The following is a 20,355-nucleotide window of genomic DNA, read 5'->3' on the forward strand; positions in this document are numbered from 1 at the left end:
TTTGTGAGTGCAAGCCTTTTCTTTATTTAGTGTTTCATTTTTAATATGTTTGTGTTATTTGATTTCGTTCATTTTCAATGACTAGTAAAACATACAATGATGTTCTTATGTTAAACTGCGATTTGTAATTTGGACTTCATAAAATTTTGTGGACATTTATTTTAAATTATTAATAATTTTTTAAAGTTTTGACAGCATCACGCATAATGACAAGTTTTAATGGCTGATGGCGTGTCTTGATGTTCAAAAGCTCTGGCAAATAGCCTGTGTAGCCCAGTCATGCGTACGTGTGCGCGTTCAAGAGTCTGACATCACAGGATGCATACGTGTGAAAGTCACGGACCACCACAGATATATATATATATATATATATATATATATATATATATATATATATATATATATATATATATATATATATATATATATATATATATATATATATATATATATATTTGTCTTATAAATTATGCCTGCACTCATTTACAATGAATCAAATCTCATCTTTTGACTGGCTTTTGTGCTGTGTGGATTTGTTCTTTTTACAGCCATGTAAAGAGAAGAAAGTCTTCAGAAATTCTAGCCTTAAGTTCAAACGACTCAAGTAGCAAAATGGTTTTAAGTTTCACACCCAGTTCCCCATTTCAAGGTGTAGCGCCCATATACTAATGTCCTTGTAAGCAACATAACATTTGTTCTTTCCTTTGCCAAAATAAATCATTCTGGACAGTCATTGAAAAGATGCCGACTACTTGTTATAATTTATGTTTCAAATATAAAAGCTGTTTCTTGGGAAAGGATCTGGAAAGTGGAAATGGATACCCTACTTTTAGAAACATGCTTTATAATTTTTAGTCTATAATTTGATATAATTATAATCTTAATATATAAAATGATTGTTTTTGTGATTTTTTTTGTTTGTTTAATAAATAGAAGTCACTATCATTCCCATGCCAGTATGATTATCACCATGACATGACTATTTTATTTGATACCACTTGAGTCCACACTTGTATAAAACTGCAAATCATTTCAAAACTATCAAGTAGTTTGACATCCCAGTTAGATAAGTTAAAGTGCACTTTCATTGTGAACAAACTACTTCCCTGTCTTTCAGTATCATAAACTTCATCTTTTGTCTCAAGTCCCTTTCTCTCTTAACAGTCACACCATTCTTTAACAAAATACAAATAAAAGGAAATAGCCTAAATCTCCAGTCAGAGCACTCCTCAGTTCAGGAAACTTTACCACTCCACTTGAAGAGCTTGTTCAACCGTCCTCTAACTGTAATATGTTTCTATCAGCCCTTGCGCCATATAAAACATTAAATGAACCGATTATATATATATATATATATATATATATATATATATATATATATATATATATATATATGTATGTATGTGTATACAGTATATACACACACACACAGTGGACCCCCGTGTTACAGCGTCCCTGGCTTACCTTTTACTCATGTTGCGGTGGAATACTGAGTTTTTTCGTCCCTTCTTTATGGCATTTTCACGGTTTTGCGACAAAAAAACTCATGACCCTAGGGGCTTGGCTGTATTTCTGTTGATTTGACTCCATCTGCAGGTGTTTTTAGGTAATTGCACTTATTTTCAGTTGCCGTCAATGCCTCCTTGCAATGCATCACAACAATGCTGGTCTGCTATTGGTCGGTGTCTCCTCACGGAGATGGTGGTCTGCTATCGGTCGGCCTCACTCGTTTCAAAATGGCGGAACGGTAAAGCCTTGTTCTATCGTGAGTGGTTACAAAACCATATTTATAGTGCATTTTAGTGCTTAATTTCAAATTTGAATGGGTTAGCCATGGGTCCAAGATTGCTAGTGATGTTAAAGACAAGTAAGAAGATGATTTATATGGAATCGATGCTGGAGATAATCACGAAATATGAAGATACCCGAGCCTAGGCTACCGTACTAGGGATCATGGGCATAACAAGCGCCACTCAAAGCTAAATAAATCCTTTCTATATTTTTTATTTATGTTGTTTTCTGATTGTATACATGTACATTATTTACGTAGCATGTACTATACTATTTTGGTACCAATTTTTACTATGTACCGTATTTTCCGCACTATAAGGCGCACCCACAAGCCTTTTTTTTTTTTTTTTTTTAAACTGATGGTACGCCTTATAATCAGGTGCACCTTATATGTGGATTAATATTAGGATTGGGATTCGTAGATGGGGAATGAACTGATAAAGTAAGCTTTACCTGTTCTTTTGTGTTGTTTACAGTTAAACAAGGTTGTTCATATTGACATTGAGTTATTATGCTAGTGAGAGTTTAGAGTTATTGAGTTATTATTGTTATTACTTTGAGTATTACTATATTGTGATTGAAATATTTTTTAAAATATGTCATTAATTGAGGGTGCGCCTTATAATCCGGTGTGCCTTATATATGGAAAAAGTTTTAAAATACGTCATTAATTGGGGGTGTGCCTTATGATCCAGGGTGCCTTATAGTGCGGAAAATACGGTATGTACAATTTTGATGTTTTTACCTGGGGGTTCTAAGCGCATTCGCTATTTAACATAGGTTTGGATTGCCCGCCATACAGTGAATTCACCTTACAAACCCAACTGCGGAACGGATTAATCTTGTAACATGGGGGGCCCCCTGTATGTAATATATATATATATATATATATATATATATATATATATATATATATATATATGTGTGTATACACATACACACACACACACACACACACACACACACAAGTTATGGGTGATTCCAACTTTGCTATTGAATCTTGTGGACAAGTTCCAACCTCTCAGTAAATGTTGATAGCACCCTACCAGGAAGAGCTCAAAAGGAAAATAAACCCCTCAGGCTCAGTGTTCTATGAGGAAGTGAGTGCAAATTTACTTTTTTTTTTTTTTTCCTTCTCCTAGTGCTCTTAGCAGCCACTTCCTCCTATGAGTAATAAGAGTTGCTCACAATGACGGCTGCATTGCTCAGACTGCTGAAGCACAGGAAGCCGTAGACGCTTCAAATCAGCTCTGTGATCCATCGCAACGTTCTATATGTAAGTACTTCATAAGATTTAACACCAAATGTTCAGTGAAAGTGTTTTAAATGTGTTTAGGGTCTGTCATTGTTTGAATGAATAAGTTAGTGTTACGTTGTTATGTGATGTTTACATACTGGACAACGGAGTGATACACTTTGAAAAGTGGACTAGTATGAGCAAATTGAGTCCAAATCTTGTTTCAGGTCTTTTTCATAAAATGTCTTGATATCTGGATTTGTTGGGTAGAACTCTCCCCACTTCCATTTTTTTTAACCTTGTATTCCTCATACTAATGATAACCTTGGAGTTACAGTACAGAACACCTGCAAGGCGTAATGCAATGTTTTGTTTGTAAGATAAGAACAGGAAGTTTCTTTTCTGCATTTGTGTCATTGTTTAGTCACACTGTGTAGCATGTGAAGTTGTACTGAAAACACTAAAACCAGCCAACAACTCATACTTTTGCATGCAGCTGAGCATGACAACAACACTGGATATGCAGTACAGCATGCTGTTGTGTGTGACTGCATTTAGTCTTTTCAATCGTTTGATCTTACCTCTGCTGCAATATTCACACGTGGTATTTTTCTAATCACCCAATATTTATTGCCGGCTGCAACTTGGCCTTCAGTAATCAATTTCATATACAGTAATCCCTCGTGGTATCACGGTTCACCTTTCACGGGTTCGCTGCTTCAGGGATTTTTTTACAGCATGGATATTTTTTACAGCGCATTGTGCTCCGAATCCTGATTGGCTCATGGGCTTTACTGTTGTTTCGAAATAAAATATTGACGCTGTACTGTATTGGTTTTTCACTTGTCAATTTATTACAAAAGGCAAGAGGATCCAAAAGCTTGCTTTCGTCTCTCCTGTTTCTCTCCTGTTACTGCTGTGTGCAAACGTGCTAGTAAGCACCTTGATTGACAGCTTGGTCTCTGGGAGCCGATCACGTGACTCGTAGGCGTGCTGGGAGCAAACGCACGCACTATGTCGACACACAGACAGCAATGGAGAAATGCGCAGCTTTGGAAATCTTACCTAGATTTCTTTTGTAATAAATTGAAATTTCAAGTGTATTGTTTTGATATGAGAGGCTTCACTTTAATTTGATGTCTGGGCATGTCCGTTTATAAAAATCTTGCTCAGAAAAAGAAAGAGCCCAACAACTACTCATAACAATGTCCGGTTTCAGGACGAAGTGGCATAACTGGGACTGTGAAATACAATAAATTTGGGGCTTTAAAACAGGTTTTATTCTATAGTTTAGTATTGCATTGTAAAATAATAAAAAACATAAAGCCGGCCACTTCACGGATTTCACTTTGCGCGTGTTATTTTTGGAACGTAAACCCCGCGATAAATGAGGGATTACTGTAGTGACATTTTTATCATCAGCTTAACAATTGCAAATCAAAGCACTTTTAGCCAAATTGACAAAAGTATTGGGCCAAATTATTATTGCTTTTAGAGGAAATGAAAAAGACAACCATTTGCTTAAGTATAATTGCATCTTGACATTCACTTCCTTGAAATCTGGGACAGGTTTTGGTTTCCGAAAAGGAGTTCTGCCAGGGCATTGTGGCTATTTGTAGTTTCAGGAAAATGTATAGATTTAAATAACTAAAAATCTTTTTAGATATATTTTGGTTAAAACATTGATCAACTCCCACTTGGCCCAATTTTCTAGGTTATTCATTTTCCCCAAAAAGTTGTTTGGATCAACGAAATGTTTACATTGTTTTGTGGGTTAAAATTTGGATCCAAAAGCTGCATTAAATAAATAAATAACCCATAAAACAACATCATGGCTTGGATGTGGATTATTCATTTCCCCAAAAAAGTTGTGTCAGGTGAATAACTCATGAACTAACCTTCATATTTGGGTGATTTTGTTTTTATTTATTTTACCTAACTTTTTTTTGGTCAAGAGAATAACCTCAAAAGTTGTGTCCAACTGACCCAGGTATGCTCAGTACCTTTTTGACTTTAGTTAAAAAGGGAGAAAGATGTTCAAATTCAGTTCAACTACTTCTATGTAATATATAAATATAAATCAATAAAAATCAACATCAATCAACTTTCAACAACTGTTAATTATTTTTTACAGTGTTTACAGCTTAGTCTAAACAGAACAAAAACAAGTGCATCAAAGTGCCTGGGGGGGAAAAACAAACAAAAAAGATGAACATTTTTATTTTATTGCAATTAAACTTCACATGACAAAAACAAATATTTTTCCCTGGGGTCATCCGTGCACCCCCTGCCATCACCTCGCGCTCCCCCAGGTGTCCCGCCCCAGTATTTGAGAAGCAGTGCGCTTAAGTAACTGCAAACTATGAATCATGAATTCATATAGAAAACAGTCTATTTTTCCCCCTAAATTCATATTGTTAATTTAGTAAACTATTTGACCTGCAGTCTTTTGATAATTTGCTATGAGAATTTCACCAAAGTCTTTCAAATGTTGCTGTCACAAGGTGGAGGTGTAAAATGCAACTTCCTCTATTCATTTTCAACTGTTCTTACACACAGACCTATCGCCATGGAGATGTGGCTGAACCAAGCGTAAAAGTTGTCCAACACCAAGGAGAAGATTCCAGCATCCGTCTGGCCAGTGTCATGGACCACGGAAATCAGCACGCTAAAGTGGAGCGTTTTCTCAAGTTGGGCTACTCCCATGAGGACATTGACAGGGTGCTGAAGAGCCTCGACCACAACGCCCAGACCAACGACATTCTCGAAGAGCTAATCAAGACCTGTCACATTCGCAGTGACAAAAGCATACCAAGTAGTCCCAAACTGGTTTCAAGAGGCTGCAGCCCTGGGTCCAACAGACCAGTCCCGGACAGAGACACCGCTTTTGCCTTCAGACCAGTAGTCATAGATGGAAGCAATGTTGCCATGAGGTGAGTCAAAAGTGAGTAAGAAATGAATGACTCTGCACACTTTGTCTGACACAGTTGCCATTCCTACTGATAACTTTATGTAACAAACCAGGCTGACTAAAATACGGTACGCTGTTTTAACGTCTCTCATGTGGTTCTGATGTCAATTGGTCTCATAGATGAAAAGTAGTTATGTTGTTCAGCACAGTTTAAATTTAAGTCTAACTAAACTTGATTGCAACCCTAAAAAATATAAAAACAAATAATCATTTCACAATTAATTGGAAATGTTTTATTTGGTTTCAATGGCTCAAAAGGGTCGAGGCGGCCCTGGAGGGTTGCAACCTCTCATCCCACGACATGGGTCATAACTCTTGTCATACACAGCGTCTGTTGATCCAGACAACAGACGCCAGACCGGAGCTGGGGGTTGGGCAAGGTCACTAGCACCCTAAAACCAGCAAAGCCAAATGCTGGGCACAGCACAGTGCCAGGGGAAGCCCATCTTACATCTCTCAGGACTTTGGTCTGCAGGGCCCAGGCCCCGGGTGCATTGGGCCAACCGCCCAATTGCTTTGAACCCCAAATGGTTATGCAAACAGAAAGAGAAGCAATGGAATCCATGAAAAACCAAGCAATATGGGCATGCCATTGGAGGAAGCAAACCCATCAAACCCCAAAGGAAGGCCCCGGATGACAACAGAAGATGTCGAGACGGAGAATCCTGTCCACCAAAACCCCAACCCAGCTCGGCAACTCTCATTGCCAAAGAAAAGAAAGAAATAAAAGCGCCAAGTCAGCGAAACCAGAAGGAGCAATTTTGGTAAAACACAACTTATATCAGGTGAAACATTCTTGTAAGTAAAGAAAAAGAACGCAAGACATGAGAAGAGCATGAGACTCACGGTCTGCAAACAGGCGGCGAACATTCTCCTGGAATGGGAACCAATTTCCAACAAGCTCATGCAGTAATGTCAAACTCACTGTTGCCCAAGTGTACGCCCCAACAATAGACCAAGAAGATGAAGAAAAGGAAGATTTCTACAGGGGGCACCCAACAGCCCTACTAAAAAAAATATAAAAGGAAACATGTACGCATCCTCATTGGAGACTTAAACGCCAAAGTTTGGCCCCAACAACAATGGACATGAAGTTGTGATGATGTGAAAGCAAGGAATGGGATAAATGAACACCAGCGGAGCTCTACACCTCAACATGAGCCAGATGAACAAGCCTGTCATTGAAGGAACTCAATTTTCAGACAAAAAAACATCCACAAACTCTCCTGAAGGTTTCCAGACGGTGTAACCGAAAACCAGACCACCTCCTCACCTTCTCAGCGATGGAACTGACAACCTTTGCAATTGAGGCGGACGCGGTGACAACTCTTCCACCATGCCACCCCAATTAGGTACCATGCAACTGTGCGTGCTACCAAGCAAGGTGGGAGGAAGCCGGAGCCAAAATACACAGAGGCATGGGGAGAAAATGAAAACTCCACACAGGAAGGCTGGAACCAGAATTGAACTTCCTACTTCTGAACTGTGAGACGGGCTTGCCAACCACTCTTCCACCATCCCTGTAGGATATCCCAATTTTTGCGAGTATTCACATTGTTATTCTCAGTGGCTCAATGATTTGCATTAGTGTTGGTCTTTTCTAGGATAGGGTGAAGAATATATGCTTGCCACTTTGAGTATGGTAATTTTGTCCAGTATTGTTCCACCCTTTTTCTTAGAAGGTTTAATAAACTATGCTGATGCTAACCTTTATCATGTCATCTGCATTTTTCATTGTGTGTCGGCAGGTCAGGGCTTTCTTTAGGACATTGTTTAATTTCTTTAAATACCACAATTCCCCAAAGACGCACTTGTGTATAAGACACACCATTAATTTTGGCATCAAATTCTAGTATTTTTTATGATACCACGTATAAGAGACACCAACACTTTGGCAACAATGTCAAAACTATAGCAAAACAGATTAAATCTTTTTTTTGTAAACTCTTCGTATTTTCTTGTGTTCATATCCGAATGTTATATATTTGTTGCATGATAAACGTGTTTCAGATTCCCCACATGTGAGTGGTCAGTGAACGCCTCGCCAGTGTAATGTTGAATGCGCTTGAAGCAGTTGGTTTTCCTTTTCCTCGCGACAGGATTTGGGTTCATTTTGCCGTAAACAACCTGAAGTTGAGCAGCATCCATGTTTCACCAAGTTTATGATTGTGTGTGTGTATACTGCATACCAAAAGGCTGCAATAAATAAACGAGTCAAATGGAATATCTTTCTGTGTTCTCTAACTGAAGTATTCGTCTGCTTACCTTGCCACTCTTCATTGAATTACTGTAGCTAGAGACATCATTAGTAATTTAGTAATATTCCTGTATGTGAAGAAGGATGGACTTGGACGGTGGTTCAGTCTGCTCGCTTCTTTTATTGAAAATAATGCTGCATCAACCTCAGTTAACATGTCCTACTGTTAGCTGCAAAAACTGACATGCTGACAGCCAAGTGGCATCAAGTGACAACCAAGTTTATTATATTATATTATATTATATTATATTATATTATATTATATTATATTATATTATATTATATTATATTATATTATATTATAAATTTGACAAGCTGCATAAAACAGCCCGAAGCGTCTTTCATTTCACTCAATATCTAAAGAAAAACTTGTAGGTTGAGATACTCATATCTCAAGACACCACCGTATACTTATTCAATTTCCAGCTAAAATATAAAACTATGTTTCTATGGAGCAAATTCAAGATACTGTCACGTTTGGTATTCATCACATAGTTGGATTTTTAAGTAGGAAAACGTGAAACAGTAATACCTTTAGTGAGGTGCTAGAATTAAAAGCTCTCACAGAGATAAACGTTGAGCTCACTATTTGACAAGCAAGGCAAACACTATACTTGTATCATAGGAATCAACTATTGCAACCAAAGGCTAACCTTTTTATTTATTTATTTTTATATTTGCTGTTCAGCTGCTTTTTATGACTTGCCTGATAGTAGAGTTGTGTTTTTATGTTTCAGTATACATCCAGCCTCACTTCCTCATGAGAGCAGCAGGAAGTAAAAACATTTTCTCAGCTCTTTTTTTCAAGCACCTGCACAGGCCAAAGTGCTACTTTGAAGTAGCCTTCACATTTCCAACAACTGACTCATGTTCATATAACTAAACACTTGTAACAGTTGTGTCTGCGCTCACAAGGAAGTTGCGAGTAAAGGATGGCCAAACTGTTCTCGGTCACACCTTTATGCTTACCTGACATATTCATGATAAGGAAGAGCCAACAAAACAATTGAAACTATTTAGAAAGCTCCAGGTACTTTAACCCTTTCACTGCAGATTATTTTTTTCTCCCAAAAGAGATCAAACATATGGCATATATTACTTGTTTATAAGTCGATGATACTTGGAAAAAGTGGGGTCCGCCACCCCCCGGGGGTCCGTGACCTGACTGCAGAGGGTCCGTGAAATAATTTGGGTGTTTTGGAACTGATTAAGTTTATCTTTTAACAGTTACAGATTTGTGCCTTGTTTGGCTTAGTCTTTGTTTTTGGCGCCGCCGCTCGTCCCTTGTCTTTGTGAGGTCTTGCCCACGAGTGTCTGTGAGTTGTGTTTTTCTGGTTGGAATGCTGTCATTTATGCTGATATGCCCAAAATGAGTCGTTTTTTGGTCCTACTTGTGACTGTAGATAACATGCTGGCTAATGTTAGTTTTTATCTTCAGTGTGTTATATAGTGTTGCCTTGTATGTGTTTAGCTCCTTAGCATTTTTCGTTTGTGCTAGGAATTTCCTTTTGGTAAATGTTAGCATATGCCAGTGCTTCTGAACTATATTTTGCCAGGCCCTCCCTAGAAAAGAGAAAACTTTTCGCCCCCCCCAGTCAATGCACTGAATATAAATAAGATTATTATTGTTGAAAATTGTTTAAGTATACCTACACATGTATCCTTTTTAACATTAACAACAGAAAACGCAATATAAATCAACTTTCAACAACTGTTAATTATTTTTATCTCGTTTATACGGGTTATAACTTAGTCTTAAACAGAAGAAAAAGAAGCAAGTGCACCAAAGTGCCTGAAACTAAAAGAAAATGATGAAAATTATTACTTTATTGCAATTACATTCCACATGACAAAAACAAAGCCTTTTTCCTGGGATGATCCGCACCCCCCTGGCATCACCTTGCACCCCCCCCTCAGTGGGGCCCGCCCCACTATTTGAGAAGCAACGACATATGCAAATGTTTTGAATTGATCATCATACTTGTTTGCATCTAATTGACGTTTTTTTATTGAAAGGAATATCATTTCTAATTCAGTTATATGATTGATTTAAGCAACACAATTTCTGTTCATTTAGTTGGTGTATTTTGTTTTCTTTAGAGTTTTACAATATGAAGGAATGACACAACTAATGACACAACTAAATTAAATTAAATTCGCTTCACCTACCAAGATAGAAGCCACTGTAATATCTAGGAAGGACAGAAGATTGTGTTAATTAAAAATATATATACATTTGTATACATTTCATTTTATATTAGATTGTGAAAGTATTCATGACTTTTCAATAAAGCAATCAATTCAACCACTTTAACATATTATTAAAATGTAATGATTTTTAAATTAGTCAAAACTGTATCTAAGATTGCATGCTAATGAGGCGATGAAGCTGGCAAAGCTAAAACGTCATTTTATTTTATAATACTGTTTTTGACTAAATAATTGGCAGCAAGCTTTCTGGGGGAAATTGACCTAGTTTGTTATGAGGAGGTTGTGCAATTTGCAATTGTTATTTTCTAAACTTTGCTATAGCTAAAAAGACACAAATATACGTGGTGTCTAATTGAATATGTTGCTGATTTAAAGGGCACTTGTGTTTGGCTTAAATTATTTTTTTCATTGTTTTGATTCTGCAAACATTTGCAATAGGGGTTCTTGGAAAATTTGCTTCCTCAAAGAGGTCTCTAACTCCAAAAAGTTTGAGAACCCTTGCCATAGACCATGATACTTTTACAAAAACATGCCAGAGAAGTGAAAATGATCACCAAACACCTACAGCACAGAGTAATTAGTGTATTCTACTGTATAATAACACACATATATAGCTGATATAATCAAATTATTTCCGTAGTACGAGATGGTTAATTGAGGAGAAATTATACAAGGCAAGCTACCTTGTTGACAGTGGGCCCAGCACTGGCTTGTAGAGTATGGAAAAGGCCACTAGGATGTTTAGATAGGTGTGTAATGAACCACTGGGATGCCATTTCATTTTAGCAATAAAATTCCCATACCCACTACCATTTTTTCAAAAGCTGTGTCACGCGTTGTCGCAACGGGAGTGAAAGGGTTAAAAAACAAAATGAAAAATTCCACGCATGTCAGATGAGCCATAGCTATGTATACTTTTAGCTGCTTTGTAAGGGGAATAAGGATAAATGATGTATTTCTCTCTCTGGTTAACGATTTGGCTAAGTTTATTACATTTCCAAAATGACAACTCTATTTATGGCTGAAGAAATTCAGCATTATATACAAAGCTTGGACCATCTATCCATCCAGTGGTAGTAAACTTTCATATTTTTGTAAGCTTATGTAAAATGATGCACATGAAATTATAGGTACAGTAAATGACCATTCCATCAAATAGTATTGCACATTAAAAACATGTTTTAAGAACTGCACTGGAATACATGTTTGACACCAAATGATTTAAAATGCAAATGTATTGTATGTTCAAGCTAAACACAACTGAAGTGTACTTAGTTAACTAGCTGTTAAGAACGTTAAACTAAAACAAAACTCTCCCACCCCTTCACCCTGCCCCCATGCCCCTCGAAAGTGTTTCTTGGAAAATATCATGTGTAATTCAAGCCTGTTGCATTTTCATTCTAGAACTGCTCATGCTCAAACCGTGAATAATCTCCCTTATGTCTTTACTGTATTTAATTTCTTTTCTTGTTGCTCCATTTTTTATTTTCACAAGTCTTGGGGCTTGCTGTGCTAACCACATGTAATTCCAGGCAACAGATTCAAACTTGAAAGGGACGACCAGCTCGTCTTTGCTTTCTAGTTAAGAGATGACATCAGTATAAAAGTGCTTAAATGTGGCTGCCTGCACTGTATATCATATTGTTCCCTTTGACTGCACATTAAACCACAACGTTTACGGTTTAAGATACAATACTGTGTTTCTTTTACTGGTATTTTGCGGAAGTTTCACTTTTGACCAACCTACTTCCTTATAAAAGAGGAAGGATTTTTTTTTTTTTTTTTTTTAGCAACGTGCTTAGCCAGACAGTGTTGTACTTTTGTTTAGCGTAAGCTTGTGTGTTTGTTCATATGTGTGTAGCCATGGAGACAAGAAGGTGTTCTCATGTCAGGGGATCCAGATGGCAGTGAACTGGTTTTGGGAAAAGGGACTGCGAGACATCACTGTGTTCATTCCCATGTGGAGGAAGGAGCAGCCAAGGCCCGAGGCCCCTATTACAGGTAGTCACATGATCCATCACATGACCCCCAACACAGCAGGCTTTGAAAGGAAGATTTTTTTTTTCTTTTTAAGCCTGACTGCACCCAGCTGTTAAAGCAACACATTAAAAACTACCTTCAGGCTATAAATGTAATGCATTATTTTAATCTCATTTGTACAAAGTGCACATAAAATATGAACTATATATGGTATTTGCGATCTGGTTTTGTAACAAAAAGCTAGAACATCCATTCTTTGTCACTTGGAGGGTCCTTTTTGGAAAACATAGCGCTCAAAGAGAAGTATGATTTCAAGTAGGACTCCTGGTATTGCCTGAGAAAAGCTTTCCTCTTTTTGAAGGTGTAGACTCGTCACCTGTCTTGACCGGGCCTTTACCCCTTCCCAAAGACCTCCATACTTACTCAGTTAACTAATTTATATTTGTTTTTAATTGAATGATGATTCCCATTTGTCTTGAGGAAATTCCAGCGTCGTCAGAGCTTGTCTAGATCAAGCATAATGCCAAATGCATAACTGGAGTCAGTGGAAATGGTGACAATTATATCTTGCTAATCTACATGCCTCAGTGAGTGCAAGAAGTTCATTTGCCTACGTCGAGGAATATCAAGAGTCAGAACACGTTATTCAACCGCATTAACAGAAACCAACAGAACACCAGCAATGTTGTGGGGATTCTGAATTACTGCAAAATGCAACATTGACGATTGTTGGCAACTTCCACAAACTTTGGCACAGGATGCAGAGGAGGATTATGCGGATTCTTGCATGAAGTGTTACATTAATAGGGGCTCGAACCCTTTTCTCAACCTTCTGGTAGAGAAACCTCTTCAATAATAAAATGAATTAAAAAAAAAAAGAAACAGTAAATGTACTTTTAGTTTATCAATTTAAGAACATTTTAAGAAACAAACCTAAGAATCAAAGAAGGCGTTCCCGTTTGATGATCACTGTGCGGGCAGACATGTCGAACTCAAGTTGAGGTTTGTAGTCTTTTGCTATGAGGTGTCCCTTCAGACGTCCATTCTGGAATTCAAAGGCTTCAGGCGAACTCGTTCGTGATGTCACATTTGTTGTTGAAATGTCTGTTATCTGATGTAAGACACTATTTTTGACTCATGTGCCAGCCCAGTTCAAATGGAACGTTGATATCTATGACATCAATGGCAGTGAATGAATTAAGATTTTATCTTAGCGATAGATCAGGGATATTGGATTCTTACATTACCAATTGAGATTGTGCATTGCTTTGCATTGTGGGTTGTGGTAAACATGTAGGAGGATCTCAATTGTTAAAAAAGGCTTTTTAACAAAGGTATCAAAGTGCCTGAAAATTAATATATTGCTGGAGTATTTATGAATCATTCATTTAAAGGGACTTTTTTTTTGGTGGAGTGGGGTGACTTGGAATGGATTAGGCCAGTGTTTTTCAAATAGTGGGGCGAGATGATGCCAGGGGGGTGCAGATGACCCCAGGGTAAAGTATAATTGTGAAAAAATAGGGATTGACATTTTTTTCAGGCACTTTGATACACTTGGGGTTTTTTGTGCTTCGTCAAACAATTTTGCTAGATAATCTTATTTATAGTCAGTGTAGCAAGTGGGGGGGGGGTTCTCTTTTCTAGGGGAGGTTTTGCAAAATATAATTGAGAAGCATTGTATAAGGCTAAAGTTAAAGTACTTCTGGAAGAGGACACCAAAAACGAACAAGGTAGTTCTATCAAATAAGACAATAATAATAACAATGATTATAATAAAAATAATCCTGCCCATACTGTCACAATTGTGACTCGGGCGGGTTGATTGTGAAACCCGGGACACAGGAGACAGCGTGGAGTAGAGACAACGGTTTATTAACACAAAAAGCACGCACCGCGTGGGTTTCTAACAAAGTTACTTCAAAGTACAACAAAACGATAAGGGGACTCAAAGTACAACTAAAAGAGACTATGCAAAAGAGCAAGTAACTTACTAAGACGTGGGGAGCAGAACCAGCAGGAGGGCACCGCCGAAAATACAAAGTAACAAAGTAAAGTGCTGACCAACTGGCAGACTGGAGGCAAGGAGGAAAAGTAGCAAATAAAACACTAGGGCAAAGGCGCTAGGAATCGAGGGAACAAGGAACTGGCATGTACACAAGAGGGCTACAGAGGCAATAATCCGGCCACACTCTCCAGCTCTGACCGCACCTAAATAGTCTCCTGATTGGAATGAGGAGCAGGTGTGTGGCCAGTGGTTCTGCTCCCCAATCTGCAAACAGGACAACACATTAGGGACGCAGGATGTGACACATACATTGTTTCCAAAGAAGTGTACTTTCTCCAGCCCAAGTCGGAGTGACGCGATCTTGTTTGCCTTTTCTGGGTGAACGTAACAAGCGATCTAATTGGAGACCAAACTGCCTTGTACTTTTGCTAGCTCTGATTGGCTGGCTTTGTGGCACATTCATAACGTGTGTGCCAAGCTCAGTGCGCAGAGATCTAGATGTTGAGCGAGGGAAGGAGGGGTATTGTGAGCGAGCAATCAGAGGTTTCGAGCGAGCAATTATTTTTTCTGTGCTTGAAATCCTTTAGTGCTCACTTTGCACCAAAAAATTAAAAAAAAAAAAAAGCCTGAAGAGGGAGGAAAGAACAGCACAAACACTTCCAGGCAATGACAAGTTCATTATTTCGGGTGCGCCCCATACGGCCCGGAACCAGTTGATCCACAGAACGATACTGGGCCATAGCCACTTTTATAAAACATCGATTTTGCGATTTAGCAATTTTTAAAAACTTTGATTTTTAAAATGATAGTCATTGAATTAGATTGCTTTATTGCTCAGCCTTACTTGTAGACCCATTTATAATTGAACAAGGCCCATTGTAATTATAAACATTATCATAATCCCTTGAGTAGTTGTGGTTTAGTTTTACTCACATAGTGGCCTCTGCTTTAATAGATGTCATGCTTTAATGAATTGCAGGGTGTGTAGTCTAATTGAAGCAAAGAAAAAAAACATGGTTAAAATTAGACACCTGCTTTTTTAGAACACTGTTCCTCGAGCAGGCATGGGAAACTGGTGGCCTGACTTTTTGTTTTATTTTTTTATATGCCCGAATAATTTGAAAACAACGGCGAGTATTCATTATATGCCGAGTATTCAATGTATGTTTTGTACAAAAATTAGATGGGGAATTGAGTACCTGAAAATCTGAAAGAAACATGTGAATAAACATAAACACGTAACACATAAAACTGACAAAACCGATGTGGAATATAACATTTTGTTTTGAATATTACCATAATGTTCTGTGCCTGTTTGAATTACATTTGGTTTTGTTTCATGCACTGCTTTTTTTGGTTTTGTTTTTCAAGGTTTTGGTTTTCCTTTCTTAGTCATTATGAGTTATTTTTCACCTGTTCTCATCAGAACGCTCTCTTGTGTGTATCAGTTCCCTTTTGTCAGTTTGCTTGTATTTAATTCCCGTTTTTCTATCAGACTGGGTCGGGTCATTGTTTCTCTTGTTATCAGTCATGCTTCCTCAAGTCTTCTTCCCCTTTGTGTTGAGTTTATTCAAAGTTCTGATTTGTTACGTTTAGTCTTGTTTTTTAGACTTGTTTTTATTCAGCATGTTAACTGTAAAGTACCTTGCTTGCCTGTATTTCACATAAAAAAAAAAAACACTACAAGTCTATGGTTGTATTGCCTATTTCCCAAACAAGCTCAGTAAAAGCCCTTTAACTCGTTAAAGAAAATGAATTATATGCATTTCTATACAAAAAAATACTATAGTTATGTGATTTTATCCTCTTCTCCCATGTGCCTGACAGATCAACACATTCTCCATGATCTCGAGAGGAGGAAGATCTTAGTGTACACGCCGTCTCGTTGTGTGAATGGAAAAAGGGTTGTGTGCTATGATGATCGCTACATTGTGAGGCTGGCTTATGATGTAGATGGAATCATCGTGTCCAATGACAACTACCGTGACCTTCAGATGGAGAATCCCCAATGGAAAAAATTCATTGAGGAGAGGCTGCTAATGTACACGTTTGCCAATAACAAGTAAGACGGTGCGGCGGACATATATTTTGCATACAAATAATTACGCTGCCAAGTGAATCTATTAGATATTAAGAAGTCTTTTGTGCTTCTACAGGTTCATGCCCCCAGATGACCCTTTGGGTAGAAACGGCCCCACCATTGATGATTTCCTACGAAAGAAGCCACAAAATCTTGACAACAAACTGCAACACTGCCCTTATGGTTGGTTCATATCTTGATGTCCATGTCAATTGTCAAACCAATCTGATGGGATCCAATACATAAGCCCTTTTAAAATCTATGCCTTCGCATGACACACATATATATATATATATATATATATATATATATATATATATATATATATATATATATATATATATATATATATATATATAATATATATATAATACACCACAAAAGTACATATAATGCTTTTTTTTAATTGTATACATCAATCCCTCGTTTATCACGGGGGTTACATTCCAAAAATAACATGCGCAAAGTGAAATCCGTGAAGTAGCCAGCTTTATTTTGTTTATGATTTTACAATGCATTACTAAACTATGGAATAAAACCAAAAATCTAAACCTGTTTTAAAGCCCAAAATTTGTTTAAAACAATCATTTTAATATAGTAATACAAAATTGGAAACATTGCCACTCATGTATTTCACAGTCCCAGCTATGCCTCTTCTTCCTGAACCCTCATATTGTTATGAGAAAGTGTTTTAGCTCTTTTTCTGAGCAAGAAGGTTTTTATAAACGGATATGCCCGGACATCGAATTAAAGTGAAGCCTCTTATATCATAACAATAGACTTTAAATTTCAATTTATTACCAAAGAAATCTAGGTAAAAGTCATATTTCCAGAGCTGTGCATTTCTCCGTTGCTGTCTATGTAAGCACACAGACGTGTGTTTCCTCTCGGCACGCCTACGAGTCACGTGATTGGCTCACAGAGACCAGGCTGTTAATCAATGTGCTTACTAGCACGTTTGTGTGTATGCTGAGTTTTGCGCACAGGAGAGACACAGGAGAGAAGAAAGCAAGCTTTTGGAGCCTTATGCCTTTTGTAATAAATTGACAAGTGAAAAACCAATACAGAACAGCGCCAATATTTTATTTCGAGACAACAGTAAAGCCCCACAATGCGCTGTAAAATATATCCACACTGTAAAAAAATCCGTGACTAACCCACAAATGTGTCAGATAATTTTGCCTGATCCTGTATGTACATACGTATATACAGTGGACCCACGTCTTACAACGTCCCTGACTTACATTATTTTCATGTTGCGATGTAAAATACTGAGTTTAATTTGATTTAATTTGATTCAGTTAAAAATTATTTCTGCTGCATTCTATATATTTGAAAATCATCATCATACTACTGTACTTCAGTCTGCTTTGCAGGACAGACGACCAAAGGGTGACAAAGTGTCAACAAAGGGATTTTTATACTTTTATTAAGTTTTGGTTTGTGAGGAACATTACTTTTTCCGCAAAAACAGCACATGGACATGTTTATATATTTCATATATACTTTGTCATTTCACAGGAAACGTGAACCGATGCACAAATGAAAAAGATGATTACTTCGCAGTTCATTTATATGAACTGTGGCCTTTCATGAGTCAAGAGTTTGTAAATGCCAAATAACTGCATTGCTTTCAATAATGATGCATCACATGTTAGTGCCAGTGCTCAACATAGCGGAAGACGATCAAGATATTCATGATCAGATATTTTCATTTCCTAGTCATTTATTGGTAAGCAGAAATCATAATGCTGAATCATAATTTCCGTTTTGACTATGAAAGTACACCAGTCACAAATACTCACTCACAAATATTTTTACTTGTCACACTTGGAGCTGATATCATTTCTTTCCTTCAGGAAAAAAGTGTACATATGGCGTCAAGTGCAAGTTCTTCCACCCAGAAAGGACAAACCAATCACAACTGTCTGTGGCCGACGAGCTCAGAGACCGAGCCAAGACGTCCAGCTTCAATCCAAGCATGCCAGACTCACATCCGCACTCGCACCCCCCTGCCGCCAATACAGATGAGCCTCTTCACAGTGAACTCTTCACCTATCAGAGAGACAGCAACAGCCCCGGAACGCCAGGGGGCCTCCCGGACTGGCCCAACACAGATGCGGATGAGGCCTTCAGCTCGCTGGATAGCTGCATGTCCAAACTCTACATCTTGGATGCGCCTTACAGCATGAGCGGCAGCAGCGGAGTGGGCAGCTGCAGCATGAGCCATGACGGCTCCCTCGCAGGTTCGTACGGTGGCACTGGCCAAAAGTTTGCGGGAACTTACTACTTTCCTCAAAATACCTGCCAGCAGTCTGCATGTGCCCACTGCACAGGTGCTCACTATGGACCCGCCTTGCCCACTACTGTTCATCCCCCCGCATGGGCCTCTTGCCCGCCTGTGCCGTTACATCAGCGGGAGCATCCGTCGGGCTTTTCCGAGAAGCGCTACTTCAATAGGTCCGCGCACAGGCAGACCCAAAGCCTGCCCAGGGTCACATGGGTGCAGGGCAGCCACGCCGGCAGCCCATCCAATGAGCTCCGCAACGAGATGAGGATCACGCTGAGCACGCTTTACCCTGAAGACACAGTTGAAGGAGTCATGAACGCCTACCCGCATGTGTCAGAGGTGTCCCAATTGATCCCCCTCATCCAGAGCTACAGGAGTGGCCATATTGCCCTCTGATTTCAGAGGCAAATTTTGTAGTGGACTTATTCGGATTTTAAATAACTTTTCCCATAGGAAACAATGAAAATCTGATCAACCCCTATCCAGGGTGTGACTGTCGCTGTAAAAAATGGACTGTATTACAAACTGCATCCGTATATAGGGCGCAGCAGCAAAAAATTGAGCCCCTCTCAAAAATAAATGAATAAATAAAACTTTTTGTCGCGAATGAGCCGCAATAAACTCTATGCTGCAGGTCATAACATCAGATATTTATGCAAAAAGATGGTACATGGAAGTTTTTTCTTTTTAAATAATGTATTTAATTGCCTGCCAACAGCAATATCCTCTCTTTAACAGACTGAAAACATATCTATAGAAATTAGATGGATATTTTCAACATAACACCAACAGAATACTGCTGAGTAGCAGTTCAAACGATCAAAATCAATTCTTTGATTTCAAAGAATATATATATATATATATATATATATATATATATATATATATATATATATATATATATATATATATATATATATATATATGGGGCTCAAATCATGAGGGAAAAGTCACGGTTTATAATCTGAAAATGTACAGTGCAGGTTTTTTTTTTAAGATGATAGTAGTTAATTATGTAAACTTGATTTTAAACTCATTATGGAATACCTTTTTGTAATTCCCTATATTCGTGTTTTAGAGTAGTCTTTGTTCTCACAAGAACCTTTTGCCAATTATCGAAATTCCTCAAATCTAGGATGCACCTGTGTATAGGATGAACCCTTAATTTGGGGGTCAAATTCTGGTACTTTCTTTGTTGTTACCATGTATAAGACGCACCATGAGTTTTGCCACAATGTAAAAACTATTGCAAAACAGAATAAATATCATCTTTTGTAAATTTTTCATAATCTCTTGTGTTAATATGCACAATTTACAAATTATTATGTTGTGGATTATTTTTTTCAGATTTTCCAGTTTGGGAACAGTCAGTGAACACCAGTGAAATGTTGAATGAGCACCAAGCAGTTGTTTTTCATTTTCCTTGCGATGCGGCTCGAGTTCTCTTTGCCATAAATCTAATGGGTACCAAGTTTATTATAGTTAACAAAAATTAACAGAATTGCGAAACATATAATATGGAGTAAGTGCATC

General features: G+C 37.9%; 1 protein-coding gene across 2 annotated transcripts; it reads left to right on the top strand.

Annotated features, from left to right (window-relative positions):
- The first annotated feature begins 2,961 nt into the window (after window positions 1–2,961).
- LOC148407464 (endoribonuclease ZC3H12A-like) lies at window positions 2,962–19,641 on the top strand. Of its 2 annotated transcripts, XM_088402740.1 has the most exons (7): window positions 2,962–3,067; window positions 5,588–5,961; window positions 12,329–12,468; window positions 16,280–16,514; window positions 16,609–16,715; window positions 18,392–18,778; window positions 18,869–19,641. In XM_088402740.1, exons 2-7 carry the CDS (start codon window positions 5,675–5,677, stop codon window positions 19,216–19,218), a joined length of 1,506 nt encoding a protein of 501 aa, XP_088258866.1. In that variant the 5' UTR covers window positions 2,962–3,067; window positions 5,588–5,674; the 3' UTR covers window positions 19,219–19,641. The 2 variants fall into 2 exon arrangements, with proteins under 2 accessions (XP_088258866.1, XP_088258865.1); XM_088402739.1 differs by having other exon boundaries at window positions 18,392–19,641.
- The last annotated feature ends 714 nt before the right edge of the window (window positions 19,642–20,355 follow it).

This window comes from Hippichthys cyanospilos, chromosome 20 (assembly GCF_059441005.1).
Source record: "Hippichthys cyanospilos isolate Australia breed blue-spotted pipefish chromosome 20, RoL_Hcya_1.0, whole genome shotgun sequence".
In the NCBI taxonomy this organism is placed as follows: Eukaryota; Metazoa; Chordata; class Actinopteri; order Syngnathiformes; family Syngnathidae; genus Hippichthys; species Hippichthys cyanospilos.